The 16933-nt window shown below is 40.6% G+C and overlaps 1 protein-coding gene across 1 annotated transcript; it reads right to left on the minus strand.

Moving 5' to 3' along the window:
* Positions 1–9724: 9724 nt before the first annotated feature.
* On the minus strand, positions 9725–16549 carry LOC122015925 (putative disease resistance protein RGA1). Its single transcript, XM_042573035.1, has 5 exons — positions 16437–16549; positions 12737–16283; positions 12398–12491; positions 10263–11366; positions 9725–9992 (listed from the first exon to the last, which is right to left on the minus strand). Exon 2 carries the CDS (start codon positions 16232–16234, stop codon positions 12749–12751), a length of 3486 nt encoding a protein of 1161 aa, XP_042428969.1. The 5' UTR covers positions 16235–16283; positions 16437–16549; the 3' UTR covers positions 9725–9992; positions 10263–11366; positions 12398–12491; positions 12737–12748.
* Positions 16550–16933: the final 384 nt, after the last annotated feature.

Here is a 16933-nt window from a genome sequence, read left to right on the forward strand (position 1 = left end):
ACGAGCCGGCGTCTATAAATCATCCGAGCGGAAGACCGTCGAGCTCCGACGTTAAATATCGAGAGACGAGCCGGCGTCTATAAACCCTCCGAGCGGAAGGCCGTCGAGCTCCGACGTTAAATATCGAGAGACGAGCCGGCGTCTATAAATAATCCGAGCGGATGAGGCCGATAAAAAGGATGCAATTGTCCAAGAAACTCGCTGTCAATATCGTTCGATCCGCGCGGCCCAGCACCCAAAGATACTTCGTCGGTGTCTAGTGAGCGATCTCTGCTATCAAAGTGGAATGGTATGTACTCGAAATATTACATATTTAGCTGAGCGGAGTGGAGTTTCCACTCGGCGCCTCTTCGAGGCGGGTTGTCCCTCTTCCCGAGCGGAACCTTCATCTTGGACAGTTTGTCCTCCGCTGGGAGTGGCTCCGCTTGCCACATGCTGTTGAGAAGCCTGAGCGGCCGACTCTGCACGAGTCCCACTCTCCCCTTCATGCGAGCCGACCGGCTGGATACCAAGCGCCTCCATCTCCTTTGCTGCCGCGGCTTTGAGCGTCGCCGCCTTTCTCTTCAGAATGTCGGCCATTACCGACTCCATGACGATGTCCGCTGCAAAGGAAAGGAGAAAAATCAGTTAGCAATCAAAGCAAACACCCAAGTAAAATTCTTACCGAAGCCGGTCGGAAGAGGAGTCCGTATGAGACTCAGACCGAAGATGTACATCACTCCTTCGTTAAGAAGCTTATTGATGTCGAGCCGTAGACCGGCTAGCATGTTTGCAGCATGGAGGTAGTCCAATCAGGTCTTGAATTTCTTCAGCTCAGGAGTGGGGGGTAGGTCGACCTGCCACTTGATCCGGAAATTGGCCTGCTCGGGCATACGGATATAGAAAAAATACTCCTTCCAATGTTTATTGGAAGAAGGCAGTTTGTTAAAGAAGACTAAGCCGGGCCAAGCTTGAAACATGAAGGTGCCCGGCTCGGATTGCTTGGGGTAATAGAAATAGAAAAAGACGTCCGATCGGAGGGGGATGTTGTGGATTTTGAACAAAACAACAACCCCGCAGAGAAGGCGAAAAGTGTTGGGTACTAGACTGCCGAGCGGAACACCGAAAAAGTTACAAACATCGATAATGAAAGGATATACAGGGAAACGCAGACCAGCGGTAAATTGGTCGCGGAAGACACAGAAGGCTCCGCGCGATGGCTTGTGCGGCCGAGCGGAGGGACCGGCCAAAAGAAGTTCAAAATCATCGGGGATTTCAAAATTGTCGGTTAGAACATCAAAATCACGCTGGTCGAATCGGGACTGCATGGTGGTGTACCATGGGCCGAGGGACTGGTCTTCAGGATGAGAAGAACTAGTCATGATCCGAGCGGAAGGAATAAAAAAGGTGGAAAGGTAGAAGAAAGGCGGCAGCAAGCGAAAAACGGCCCCAAGGATTGAAACTGGGGAAAGAAATGCGGAGGAAACACCGGAAATAAGGAAGAAAAGATATAGAGCCTTACTGCGAGGAAAAGGATCAAGGAAGAGGCGCCGGAGAGTGTCGGAGAGCAGGAATGGAATCGCCGGAGCACCGAAACACCAGGGACGAAGGTAGAGATCGTGAAAGCAAATGAGGGGGATAGGGGAGAATGAAGATTTTATAGGGTGGAGGCCGGGCGGCCTCCACCGTTGGATCCAGGTCACGGGAATCAAAGCGTGCATCGCACCGTCCATTTCGAACCGCTTCGATCCCATCAAAGCACCACGCTGTCACCGCCGTACGATGACTACAGTGTGCCACGTGGCATTCAGCCATTCGAAGCATTTAATGAGCGCATGCTCAGCCTTAATGTCGAAGATTGGCGCAGATTACGAGGAGGTTCAAGGAATGTGGCTGTTGACTAACCTCAAGGCCATCACTGTGGTAGGCCGAGTGGAGGATAATGGCACGGATGCGTCGCCTGGCTAGACTCGCAGTCCAGTCAGTCGGACTAATCGCCTCCCTCGACTAGACTTGACGGGGAGGCAAGTGATCCGGCGGTAAGAACAGGGGACCACCGTTCTGGGGAGTCAACGCCACGTGGAAGTCAAAGGGCCGGGTGGCCGACCGGATAGGGGTTGGTTGAACGCCCAGCCGGCTGACCGGGCTCTAACTGAAGGCGCCCCAGCAGGAAGCTGGGCCCCGGCGCTCATGGTACAAGATCGTAGGGCCGAGCGGAGGGCACGCTCGGCCGAAACATGAGGTAGCATACTGCTAACAGTCTCCACAAAACACATCACCGAGAATCTTAGTAGATCACTATGTGTGCCCGGCCGGACGTAAGGCAGAGGCTAGCCGGCCGGACGCCCGGAGGCGGGCCGGCCGGAAGCAAAGGGGAAAAGGACAAGGGACATCTTTTTCTGACAGCGGGTATGTTCCACGTTTAGGCCATACTCCAAATCTTACGACAGAGGGTTCCGCTGTCCCATCGAAGACATGCTTGGACTGTAGCAGTATGAGGTCAGGTAAGCTCACTGACAGGCTCTTACTGGGGTATGGGCTAAGGACACGTGTACACCTCGGTACGTGTGCACCCGCTTCCCTCCAGCCCTATATAAAGGCCCTCATCCTTCGCCGGAGGTACGCGTTCTACAACTTTGGGAGCCACTTTCTTGTTGAGCTTTGCCTGACTTGAGCGTCGGAGGGTCGTCGCTGGGAACCCCTTCCCGGCCCGACTTCTGTGCAGGTTCACCGGAGCTCCGGGCGGACAGTCAGCCGATCTACTTCAGCCGCTTGGAGAGCGCCACGTGCCCAGAGTTCGTTGATTCAACTTTCGGACAGGATCAATATTATTTAGCTAAATTCATATAAATAGCTAAATAAAATCTCTAATACTAAATTAGGGTACAACCCTAATCAACACATAACCAACTAATTACACAATCCAACTCATACCTAATTCAACCCAATTAAGTATCTTACTTCAATCTCACAACCCCTAATACTGATCCACAACCAGGGATGTTACTGCCGGAATAGGATTAGCTGTTGGAACCAAATAAATAACCTGCACTTCACTGCCCGTATCAAAATGGAGCTCAAGAAATCATCACACCAAACGATAACCTAATTCCAGAACCCAATTTGTGCACCTTACCTATTCTTCTCTTACTATTTGTGATGCCCAAAGATCCAGCGATGCAAACTTCCGGCTAACAGGGATGTGATGGCTGAAAACCAGCAGATCCTCAAAGACCACTGCTAGGGCATAGAGGAAAGGCTCAGATGTGGCTGCGATGGCCCTACACCGACGATAAAGAGCCTCGGCACCGGCGTGATCGGGGCTGAGAGGAGACGATGGGTCGAGACGCCGAGAACAGAGGGTGAGACTAGGGCTTGGAGGTGGCGGTTGTGCTGCCAAATCGCAACAGAGGGGGCGCGATCTGTTGAGGACGACTGTGAGGTGATCGGTGGCTTCCGACCAGTGTCGGCCATTGTAACCGGGGCAACGCGAGGGGAAGGGAAAGTCGGTGGTGCTCTGCCGGAAGAGAGAAAGAGATAGGGAAACAAAAGCTTGGCCGGTGTAACGAGGGGTGAGGGAGGAAGGATCGGGAGGGTGGTTCGACCGACGATGGTTCGCGCGTCGCCGACGCTTGGGCAGGGACGGAGGAGAAGAGAGGAAGAGGATTGGGCAAAGGCAAGGAAGGTGATCAGGTTCAACCTCGAAGAGGAAGAGAGACCCTTGGCCGAGGGGTTTAATCGCGAGGGGGGGGGGGGGGGGGGAACCTTCGCAGAGCGGTTTGGGCAAGGGAGGAGACGACGCGAAGCTAGGGCACGGGCACGCGGGGGAGGAAAACGAAGGAAAAGGAATAAAAGAAAAAGAAAAAGAAAGAAAAGGAATAAAAAAATAAATATTTCCTCGTTAAAATGGGATAGCCTAAACAGGCTTTCCCAGGGCTCATTTTTTATCCCCGTAAACTCATCATACGGTCTCCGAAAAATTATGAAAAAATTTCTAAAAATTTCAAAAAAAATTTCTTATGGTTATTTGCCCTTTTTCGATATTTTACAACCCCTAATTCAGTAGGATTTTCGATTGGATTTGACTCGAGTCCAGATTTGATTTTGACTTGATCCTCTGGCTCTAACGACTCCTCGTGTAGCTTGATCAACTGGGTCAAAAGCTCATGTGCATTCTTGTACTTTTCTAGTCTGCATAAAACATTGTTAGGTAAAATATTACAAATAAATTTACTTATATTTTTGTTCAATTCTGAGTCCTGAGAAGGTTTTCTGAATATCAGCCAATTATCAAAATTTAGACTTTCTAAGAACCATTCCATTCCTCGCTTACAGTAGTTGAAATCTTTTTGATCATATGGTGGTGGTCCATGGATGCTCCGTCCTTCTTGAATAGACACTGGTATATGCAAAAAAAATAGATAAGAAATAATTTTCAAGACTTTGTCTTGGGGTAAGCAATGTGGGAGATAAAGAAATATGCGTGCGAAAAAATAATAATTTTTTAAAAAAATAATAAAATATTTAAAAAATATTTAAAAATATTACTACAAATTTTGTTAAACGTGATATTTTGTCAACACTAACCAACGGTGAAAGAATGAAAATGAATTTTTCAAAAATATTTTTGGAGGGAAAAAAAATGAAAGGCGTAAGAGTTTTTTTTTAAAGCAAAAACGGTATCTAATTTTTATTTTTAAAAAAGACCCCCTTTGCCTGATTGGTGTTTGCACCAATTCAGAGCGGTACCTGCTCTGATACCACTTATTGGATCATGAAAGTCGATAGAGGGGGGGTGAATACCAATCGAAAAATTATCGTAACGGAGTGCACAGCGGAAAAATAAAAGAACAATGCTAACAAGAACCAATTTACTTGGTTCGGAGCCTTGGTCGACTCCTACTTCAAGGCCTGCACTCGTCGAGTGCTTTCTTTGGACAGTCACTGATAGTTCGTAAAAGATTTACAAATTTGCGTACAAGAACTTTAAATAAAAAATACCGACAACAATAGAGAAAAGGAAAAAGAACATGTTGTCGGAGAGGCTTTGCAGCGTCACAGGGGCACAACGCAGTAGATCAGACGTCGTTGTTGTACTTTACTCCAGGACTCACCCTCCTTATATAAGAGGCTCCGGGCGCCCGGATCCTTTTCGGATGCCTGGACTGTGACATCGTCATACCAATCGACGCGCTCCAAGCTGTCGATGATAAGTTTTGCCTTCGAGGTGCCCGGACCAACTCCGAGCGACCAGACCACTTTTCTCCAAAAAGTCTTTCTCCTACAAGAAAATGTTAGTCCGAGGTAAAATAAAAGTTATACTACCCTGCAACACAAAAGTTAGCGCAATAGAAGAATAATAGTAACTTAGATTCCGTCTCACCGAGACTAGAATCTAGTCAAGATCTCAACTTAGAGTTCCAAAATGGTTCTAAGTTGGATCAGCGCCTAAGTTCCCTAACTGGCAACGCGTCCTCACCAAGTCACTCCCCTCGAATGACTTACCTTAACTTACCTGTCAGACGTCCGGTTAGCCCGTCAACCCGTTTGGACTTTGTGTCAGCTATCAGGTCAGCCCGTCGACCTAGCTGGACTTCATGCCAGACATCATGTCAGCCTGTCGACCTATCTAGACTTCGTGCCAGCTATCTGGTCGGCCCGTCGACCTAGCTGAGCTTCGTGCCCGACATCTAGTCAGCCCGTCGACCTGTCTGGGCTTCGTGCCAGCTATCCGGTCGGCCCGTCGACCTAGCTGGGCTTCGTGCAAGACATCTGGTCAGCCCGTCGACCAGTCTGGGCTTCTCCTGCACACTTAGTTAAAGTGTTAGACCACAATGAAACTAACTTAACATATTTGTCATTCATCAAAATCTGAGTTAGACCGTTAGTGCTAACCACACCAACACGAATAACTGCTTGAACCTGTTGTTCATCGGTCAACTCATGACCAGTAGTTTTAAGCTCCCGAATCATGTTCAACATCTCCCTAAGGTGTTGAACCATTGAAAGATTCAGACGCTTCTTGTAGCTGCCAAACTTAATTGTCACCCGTCGAAGCTTGCTTAGACTTACTCCACTATATTTCTCCTTAAGGGCTACTCAGACTGCATAAGCCGAAAGATATGACTCATATTAAAAAACTAGGTCATCCACCATTGAACTAATCAATATTTCCTTATCACTAGAGTCCTTCTTCTTCCATGTCTTATAGGTATCAAGATCTCATCCATTCTGTGCAGTGGGATCTTCTGCAGATTCTTTCATAACCTATCTTATAGCCTCAAGAACTTCTTTTTCCTCAAGAATATATTGTATTTTTGAGCTGCCAGATTTTGTAGTTATCCTCATATAATTTCTCTTTGTTATTAGATTTAGCTATGATGTTCTTATTTGCCATGATCTAACATAAATAAATATATTATTTAGTATTCAGTGTAATTCATATGCATGTAATTTATGATTGACTCAATGTTAATTTGAATTAGTCTACAAAATCAAGTGATAACTTTGTTTCCACTCATTATTTGTATGGTTCAATCAAATCAACATTAATCAATACTATTACATACATCCCAACCAATGAACTAATTATTAAATGAATAAATCATTATTCTATGATGATTTCTTTAATTAAATGAACTAATTATTTAATAAAATGAACTAATTATTTATCATGTATCATGTAGAGTACATGATATGACTGAACATATCATTCATATAAACATACTGCATATTGTTAACATATAACAAAACTTTTCATAAAATAACTTTGTTCGTATATAACGATAGAAATTATTACATAACTCAAAGCCTAAATGAGCTAATACTGTTCGTACATATCGACAATAATAATAAAAGAACTCTAATAAACTAGATAGGTCAACATCACTCCCACTAGGACAAATACCAGTGCAGTGGTCAACTCAATCCCCTTGAAACTGGACTCATTTGAGGCAATCTCCTGTATACCAACTTCAAAATTCTCTATTGGATCTACTTTCGGTTCCTCTTGTGGATCCTCCTCAAACTCTTTGGGATCTTCTTGATCCACATGGTGAAGTAGCTCTACACACAACTGTGCATATGAGATTCACCCCATATATAGTTTGTTTCCACCTTGGGATACTCCGGCAATGAACTCATCAAAGCCCAGATCCTATAATTGTCCAGGATTGAAAACTCTTCTCGCTCGAGTTTCCAAAACAATCGATCAAGCCTTTCAAGTGTCCGTTAGCTCCATTAACTGGGTTATATTCAATCTCCTAAATTTCCTCTCTCAGTTGGTTCCGTCGCACTTCACGACGAGTTAAGGTAGTAATAGTCCGTGCCATCTGTAAATTACATAAGTCAGTATAAAACTAGTTTACCAATACAAAATCGGCTTAATTCAATTTATACAGGCATAAAACTTACATTATTAATCAAGAAAAATAAATTTTCTCTATTGCCAGGAGTCTAAGTTAACTGACTCATTAGATCGGTCGACCAAGAAACCAGATCCTAAACTTTACCCATTGTCCTCATTAGAACTAATCTAATTGGACTAGGATACCTACCTTTGTTCTGTTAATCTAAGCTTATTTAAGTCAATCTCAAACTTATTGATCAAACTTAGGTCCATTTGATCAAACTCAATGTCCATTGGATTAGTCTAACCTATTAGAATAAATATAATTAGTTTAGTTAAACCAACTAATGGTGTAAATCACAGATCGGGTTAGATTGGGCCAGTCCAACCCATGTGATCAAACTACTCTAATTAATTCAATAATAAACTGATCTGATTAAACTAACTAATGATTTGAACTCGATCTGAGTATTATTGAATTTAATTGGTCTAATCAAACCAACCAATAGTTTGAACCAAATTGAGATCTGGTTGGACTAAGTTGGTATACTTCAATTTTCAATTAATTGAACATAAATTAATTAAATATATATTTATTAATTAACAAAATATTTCTACATGTATTTAATTAATAAATAAATGCATTAAATTAATTTTAATCAAACGTTTTATGCATAATCTACTGTTGACTTTTTTAACGGATGAACAATAATTAATACTTTGCATCATCATCGGTTTAATTGATTTCCTGATTGTTCAATCTATTAAAAACATGACATCATGAAAAACAAAAACTGTTGCATCTTCTTCTTCACGCGAGGAACATGCAGGTCACCGATTGCCGGCCTTTCAACCCGGTAGTTGACCCTCACCGGCCATGGACACCGGTCACCAACCCCTCACCGACGCTTGCATCAATTTCAGTGGCGCAGAGAAAACAACGCAGTAGTTTTTTTTTCTCAAAAAAAACTTTAACTTGAATCGATTACTCAAATCAATTACACAGACCGATTAAAAACTGTTTGAATCAATTACACCTGTTCTTGAATCGATTGCACAGGTTTATTGTGCTTCGTCAGTTTAATCGATTACAGATATTTTGAATCGATTAAAATATGTTTTAATAGATTAGTTTAATCGATTAAACTTTTTCTTCTATTATCTATCACGACCACGACACTCTCTTCTACTGCCGCGACGAACACGGTTGCCGTGACTGATGATCGTCGGCCTCCTGACATGGTCGCTGGCACTCTCCGGCCATGGAAGCTGATAGTCAGTAACCTCTCGGGGTTCGACAACTGCGGTAGATCGTGATCAATCTTGCCTGGCGACGGCAAAGAGACAATTCTTTTTGGCGCGAAAATCTACGCTTATAGACATCGGTTTTTGGAAAAATCGGTGTAAAATACTCAAAGACATCGGTTTTTGCTTAAAACCGTTGTTGTTCCACCGATGTCTATGTGGATTTTTCTTGTAGTGGTTTCATGCTTAGGTATCGTTCTGATATCATTGTTGATAGTTCTAAAGCATGAAAAATACATAAAATTGTAAACAACTTACAATGATCTCCCGACACGATCTTGAAGACGACGAGCCAAATCTCTACAAGTTCTTCTTACTTGTTGTAAGAAGAGCAATCAAAGATGAAATTAAAAAGCCCTTCGAATTTCACGAGCCAAATCCCTCTCCATAGATGTTCTTCTCTTCGATCACCGTCAACAACAGTTTTCCGATTACTCTTGGACGGCCTTTTAAGGAGGATACAATGATCTTATAACCGGTGCTTTAATAACACGTAATGGAGGAAGATGAAGTTAGGACTAATGCAATGTCCAACATTAATATGTGTATGTATCAACTGTGAAAGGATTATTTGACACTGTATTTGAAACTTGTTGAGCTTGTAACTCAAATTGGTCAATTTTGATTGACTTAACGTGGTCAACATGGTTGGATTATGTTTGATATCTCAAAAGTTTATAATTAACTCACATTGTATATATATGCAACCAAAAAAATTTATAATGCAATATATTAATCCCACCCTAGGATACAGGAAAGAATTTATTGTTCACATTGAGATATAAAGAAATGTATTAAATAAATTTATAATGCAACCAAAATTGAATCCCAAAGTTAAACATATAAAAGAAAAAAAATATATCCATCTTACACACATAAGAAAAATCTAAATTTTCTTATTAAAAATAATTAATATATTGAAACCATGAATTACAAAGAAGCTATTATTTTCAAGTATCTTTATTTTTTATTTTTTTTAACAAACGGTAAGTAAATATCTGTCACAAAGCTTAGGAGTTGAGAATTAAGGTTACGCAGAAAGTTTAGCCTAATTATTAAACAAGTTCCACGTTTAAATATAAAAACAACAAATTCGATAATAATAGTTACAATATATTCAAATGTCAAAATGACAAATTAATATGTCATAATATTTATTTAGCAACTTCACACAGATCAGTGAAAACTAAAGAAATACACACAGATGAACACAATAAGCAAATTTTGCTCCCATAGTAGGAAGCGATTCTAAAGAGTCATATATCACCATAAGAACATATCACGAAGCTAGCACTTGAATATTAATTGAAGTATGGAACCGTCCAAGTTCTCATTTCAATTCCAATCTTGCCTTCATAAGCTAACCGTGTAAATTACATGCAATACAAGAGACAAATAAAGGATGAGCAACAATGGAAAATTGCTAATTATCAAATATCTAAAAAATAGCAAAGACATTTGGGAGCTTGGACAAAAGAAAAAAAATTGTATGGCAAAAAAAAGTTGATGATGAATCGTATATATATAATCACGTGAAAAGAGATTTGAGGATTAACTAAAAATAGGATAGAAGGAGTGCAATAATAAAAGCTCTCTATAGATGAAAATAACGGGCGTCAAGGCTACTTACTCTCCTCATCTTTTTTTTCCGCCTTGAACTTTTCTGACTGCTCCTGCAGCGTTGGATGTACTTTGCCAATGCAATGGAAAACATCTAGTGACATGGGAAGCCCATCCTCTGGCATCGCTTGAATCTGTGGACAGTTCCATATTTCTAGTGTTTTGAGAAAGGGAGAAAGTCCTATCTCTGGCAGTGATTGGAGCTGTGGACAGTCACACATCTCCAATCTTTCTAAGAAGGGAAAGTTATGCAGCAGCTCTGTCGGCAGTGATTGTAGTTTCTTACAATAACGGAAGCTTAGAGATGTAACAGCAGTGAGGCTTTGCATCAATATGGCCTCCTCAAATATCACCTCCTCAGAACATGATTCAATTTCAAGTTCTTTGATGAATGACAGTGAATTTCTCAGAGGAAACATTTTAAGCAGAGCAGTGTTGTTCACACATAATTTACACAGAGATGACAAGCCCCCCACTTGCTCATCTTCTACATCCAACTGAACCAGCGTAGGACATCCTACGATCTTCAATTGCTCGAGGGACTCCTTCCTTAAATCAGAGGGTCACCTTTCTCTGTTTGCTTATACATTTGTCCAAACGGATAGGATATCTTTAGGTGTTGTCATTTACACACCAGATATGACCTCTTAGATATGTTAGACGACACTGCCAATGCATAAGCAAGTCATTTACACACCAGATATAACCTCTTAGATATGTTAGACGACACTGCCAATGAGTAAGCAAGAAATCTAAAAGTTATAACTGAATTGACCAAGAGAATTTGACTTGGTCGAGTGAGGAGATGGAACAATCTCAAACAAGTCTAATAGCGTCACATACAGGTTTGAAGGGGAGACCAAGCTTGGGAACAATTCATTGAATCTCATTCTATTATCTAGATGTCTTCAATTTCTGCCTACTGCATCCTTCTAAAAGCTTCGACAAAGCCTCCCCCAAGCTTGGCACAACAGTAAGGTGTTACAGGAAAACACGAGAGCACCTCGGTGCGATCCTCTATTGGGCATATGATGATGTTGAATTTGAAGGAAAATTTGTGTTGGGTGGTCTCGGTCTGAAAAAAAGACTAGGACTTTACCATCGCAGGCACAACCTATAGAAATAGAATTAGTCAGACGAAACTTGGACACTATGCAAATTTCAAGTACCAATTTGAGCCATATATTAATGATAATGAGATCTTCCAAACTTATCAATATGCTTTAAACTATATGTATAAGATTGTAAGAACAATAATTTATTTTTATCACCAATATTAGAGGTTGCAATAGATCAAGAGCTACTGGACCTTTACAGACAAAGAAAGTGTTGGTGAAACGACACTATGCAAGCAATTGAGTTGTTTTGACATGTTTATACAAAGAGTTAAGTTTGCTTATTACACCAATATGCGTATCAAGTGTGAAAGGATTTAACGGTGTTTTTGAAACTTGGTGAGCTTGTAACTTGAAGTGGCCAAATTTTGATTGACTTAACGTGGCTAATAGGGATGGATTGTGTTTGATAGCTCAAAATTAAGTTCATAACTAGCTCATACTGTATATATATGCAACCAAAATTCACATAAGAAGCTCCGGCCATTGTGGATCCCAAGGAAGAATATATATATATTGAATCCCAAACTAACTTATACAAATAAAAGGGAAAAAAAATAACTATCTTATACACATAAGAAAAATCTGGTACAAAGATTGAATTTTCTTATTTCAAAAAATAATCAATATATTGAAATGATAAGTAATACCAAGAAGTTATTATTCTCAAGTATCTTTATTATTAAATGTTTTTAACAAAATATAAGTGAATATCTATCACAAAACCTAGGAGTTAAGAATTAAGACTAAGCATGAAGTTAAACATAATTATTAAATAAGTTCCACATTTAAATATAAAAGCTGATAATAATAGTTACAGAATATTCGAATGTCAAAATGACAAATCAATATGTCATAATACTTATTTAGCAAGTTCAGTGAAAATTAAAGAAATGCACACTTATGACATAATAAGTAAATTTTGTTCCCATAGTAAACTATTCTAAAGACATCATATATCGCCATAAGAACATATCACGAAACTATCACTTGAATATTATTATCAGTAAACTCCAATAGATACTTTTACCGTTTTTTTATGCATAGCATGTCCTTGAAGAACCAGATCCTTCTTGTGATAATTAATTGAACCGTCCAGATTCTCATTCCAATTCCAACCTTGCCTTCATAAGTTAACCGTGTAAATTACATGCAACACAAGAGACAACAAAAGAATGAGCCATGCAAATAATGCTAATTATCAAAGATAAAAAAAAAATGTATGGCAAAGAAAAAGTCGATGACTCCAATAGACGTGAAAAGAGAGACTATGATTCTTTTATTGCGAAGATTAATTAAAAATGCGATAGAAGGAATGCAAAATAAAAGCTCTCTATGCATGAAAATAACGGGCGACAAGGGTGCTTACTCTTAAGATCTCCTATCTATATCTATCGGCGAAGAACTTTTTAGACTGCTTCATCAGCGTTGGATGAACATTGCCTGAGCAATGGAAAACATCTAGTGACTTGGGAAGCCCCTCCTCTGGCATCGGTTGAATCCGTGGACAATTAGATATAACTAATGTTTTTAGAAAGGGAGAAAGTCCGATCTCTGGCAGTGATTGGAGTTGTGGACAGCCATACATCATTAATTCTTCAAGGAAGGGAAAGCTATGCAGCAGTTCTATCGGCAGAGATTGTAGTTTCTCACAAAAACGGAAGCATAGAGATGTAACAGCAGTGAGGTTTTGCATCCATATCGTCTCCTCAAATATCATCTCCTCAGAACATGATTCAATTTTAAGTTTTGTGATGAATGACAGTGAGTTTCTCAGAGGAAACATTTTAAGCAGAGCAATGTTGTCCACGCATAATTTACGCAGAGATGACAACAAGCTCGCTGCTTGTTCATCTTCTACATCCAACTGAACCAGCTTAGGACATCCTATTATCGTCAATTTCTCGAGGGATTTAAGGACTCCTAAGCACTCCATCCGTCTCAACTCATCACAGTTAGAGATGTACAAGGATTGCAGTTCTACCAATTGAACCAGAGAAATAGACGTTATGTGTGGACAATGGTTTATTTCCAATCTAGTAATTAAACAAAGGCTGTGCAAGCAGTCGGGCAAAAGTTTTGCATATTCGCCACAGTAGCTCAAGTCCAATTCCTTGAGTGAGGGCAGTAGATGGCAGCCACCTTCTTCGTCATTTTCTGTTTTGCTATTTAATTTGAGCTCGGGACAGTCTTCTATTGTCAATATTTCTAGGGAAGGAGGGAAGGGAGGCAATCTCTTTAGTTTGGGACAGCTGCAGACGCGAAGTTCACGCATGCAGGGAAATAGATGTTTGCCCTCAGTCCAAGACCACTCCTCCAATGCCGGCAAATTCCATAAATTAAGCACTTTCAGTTTTGGAAAACACTTGCCTTCAAATTCATGACTCAGTTGTTTCAAAGCAGACATGCGGTGCATGCGAAGTTCAATCAGATGCAAACGTTGACCAATAAATGGCAGAACGTCATCCCATCCCTTGCAAATTGCTAATTCAAGTTTTTCCAAATTGGGTAGAACTTTTGGCATCAACCAACTAGGCGACCTACCTCCATTGTACCCTTCAATTTTCAATATTTTAAGTGATTCGTGTGGCTGCAGACCTTCAATTACTTCCTCTTCCAACTTGGCATCCTTCTCATCATTCCATTCTAACACCAATTCTTTTAGGTGGACTTTGTTCTTTAACTCAGCATGCTGTGCTTCTTTGCTATCGACCACATTCTCAAGATTTTGAATATGAAGTGTTCCATGAAGCTGTGCCAAATCCTTTAGTTGTGCAAGCTTGAGTCCATCGTCCTCTTGAACACTAAATGTTGGCAATTCTTGAAGATTAGTTAGTCTCCGTACATCCTTTATCATCACCCAAAACTCGTCATCTGCATCAATGTGTCTCAGATTGACCAGCTTACATAATTCTTGTGGTACAGACTCTATTGCATTACACTTTCGTGTCTTCAGCGTTTGCAAATTATAAAGGTCGCATAATGAGTCGGGCAAAACTTTAACTTCATAATTGAATGATAAATCAAGGTAACGGAGGTGAATCAATTTACCAATATGTTCAGATAACTCCTGCAAGCCACACTGACTTACATTCAAAACGCGAATGCTTCTTAGTTTTTCAAAGAGACTATCTGGAGGTGAATTTTTTTTCAACATCAAGGTGCGCAACTTATCGTATCCAGAGACCTCCAACGGCAATTTTCCTTCTACTCGTAGATGCCGAATAGTGGAGAACATCTTTGTTTGTCTGTTATTTTCAATCCTACATGTCTCTTCCGTAGAAATCATCTCGGCTAAATCATGTATAAGATCATGCATCACGAATCCACCAAATTTGAATTCTTGAAAAAAAGTCCTGTTGATAAACTCAAGAAAATAGTTGCTTCCAATATCTTCCATCCTCTTTGCGTTTTTATTTTGGGTGAAGCCTTTGGCCATCCACATTTGAACCAACTCAGCTTCTTCAAACACGTAGTCTTTAGGGAACACCGAGCAAACAGCAAAACACTGCTTCATATTTTCATTAAGATATTGATAACTTAAATGCAGGGCTGGCATAATGCCATCTTCATCTTGTTTTACTTTCCATATGTCACTCTCCATTACGGTGGCCCAGTGTTGCTGGCACAAGTCTGTTTGCAGAACACTGCCGAGTGTCTTTGCGGCTAATGGTGAGCCCTTCAACTTGAGAGCAATCTTTCTACCAATGTCTTCTAGCTCCGGATAGTCTTCAGGGTTGAGTGTGCCAAATGAGCATTTCTTGAACAATTGCCAAAAGACATCTTCATCTAAACCATGGAGCGAGATTGGTTCTGCCAGGCTAACCATTTTAGAAACTTTCAAATCTCGAGTTGTAACAATGATTTTGCTACCATGAGCTCCAAATTTGAGTAGTGCACAGAATTTCTCCCAAATACTCTTATTATTGCTCCACACGTCGTCCAGAACAAGCAGAAACTTCTTTTTTGTAATATGTTGATGGAGTATTTTTTGAAGAGGTTCTAACCCCATATTATCATCTTGTTTTTGTAGAGTTACTGACTCTATTATAGATTTAGCGAGTCCCTGTACAGTGAAATTGTTAGCCACACAGACCCAAATCTTGAGGTGAAAATGATCCTGAACTCTGTTGTCTTTGTGGGCATACTGAGCAAGAGTAGTCTTTCCAGCCCCTCCTATACCGACAATGGGCAAGACGGATGAGGAATCATTGAGAAATCCCGATGCTGGTTCCACCTGATTAGCTGACCCCAACAACCAGTCTACCACTTGATTGAGTTCTTTATCTCTACCAAACAATATGTCCGTCACCGGGGAAGAGCATGATTCTCTGGTCTGAAACTTCATCTGATCTGGTTGCTTCCCTCTATCATTTGGTGGTAACACATTCATGATGCTCTTCATACTGTTAGCGATTCTCTCCAGCCTTCCTTGAATCTCCACCACGCTAGCTCTCATGGCCTCTTCCTCCAAGGAATGAGAAGAACCAAACAACTTTTCTTTTGCAGCAGAAAAAATGTTTGGAAGGCCACCGGAGCCACTTGCTGCCTTGTCCTCTTCTTCACCTTTGATCTTCTGCCTGAGTACATGGTATTGGAACTCATCTATCAAGTCCTCAGCATCATAAGCAGCATCCTTGAGTTTCTGCATCAATGTCTTCCACTTGGTGTCGTTGCTCTGACTACTCTGTACCTTGTCAAGGATGATTTGAGTCTCCAGAAGCGACGTGCACAGAGTTTCCATGTCCGCCGCGAAACCCCGGCGTTCGGCAAACAGTTGGATGGCTTTGTCGCTGGCCTTATCGATCAAGGTCTGGATGAAGGCCTGCGCGAACCATCCCCCTACCACTGTTAGTGACACCGCCATCTGATTGCAGATCAGAGAGCAGCGGCAGATCTTTGCTCTTCTTTCAGATCTGCAAGCCAAAAGAACAGCAAAAACAAAACAAAGGCAGTAGCAATCAAGGATTAATATAGCAAAGTAATATGTAACTATTGATTGATGGCAAATCATACTTTTTAAGGATTAATTAATATAGCAAAGTAATATGTATACGAGATTTGATTACCTCCAAATAAAATGGATCAGGAGATGATCGTTGTTGCCGTTATGCTTCTGCAAACTACAGAATAGTCTCACTAAGCAAATACTGCTAAAAGGAAGCTGGAGATCAAAGGAAAGTCGGGCGATGCTTCTGAATCTAATATATAATTAAAAATATTTTTCAGTTCAGTGGAAACTGACTCAGTAAGGATTAATTAAAAATATTTAATATATAATATAATTACAAATATGAATCGCAACTAAACTCTCTCCCCTTCTATTTTCTTTTTTTATAGAAGCTTACTAATCAAACATTAATTAAGACTATTTAATTTATAATTACATAGATAAATAGATCTATCTGAACCATTAAATTCATTAATCTCTCTTGTATTCTTTTTAGCCGTTTCACTTTTATAAGCACAAGTTTATCTGGACCATTAAATTTATCAATCCCTGATTCATTCTTTACCTCGCTTCTTAGTGTCATTTTTTCAGCTTATTTATTTGTAGAAGCTGACT

Source organism: Zingiber officinale, chromosome 1A (assembly GCF_018446385.1).
Source record: "Zingiber officinale cultivar Zhangliang chromosome 1A, Zo_v1.1, whole genome shotgun sequence".
NCBI lineage: Eukaryota > Viridiplantae > Streptophyta > Magnoliopsida > Zingiberales > Zingiberaceae > Zingiber > Zingiber officinale.

What these genes read in the sequence shown, in the direction of transcription:
- LOC122015925 (XM_042573035.1), bottom strand. Translation starts at nt 16,234, where the DNA reads ATGGCGGTGTCACTAACAGTGGTAGGGGGATGGTTCGCGCAGGCCTTC.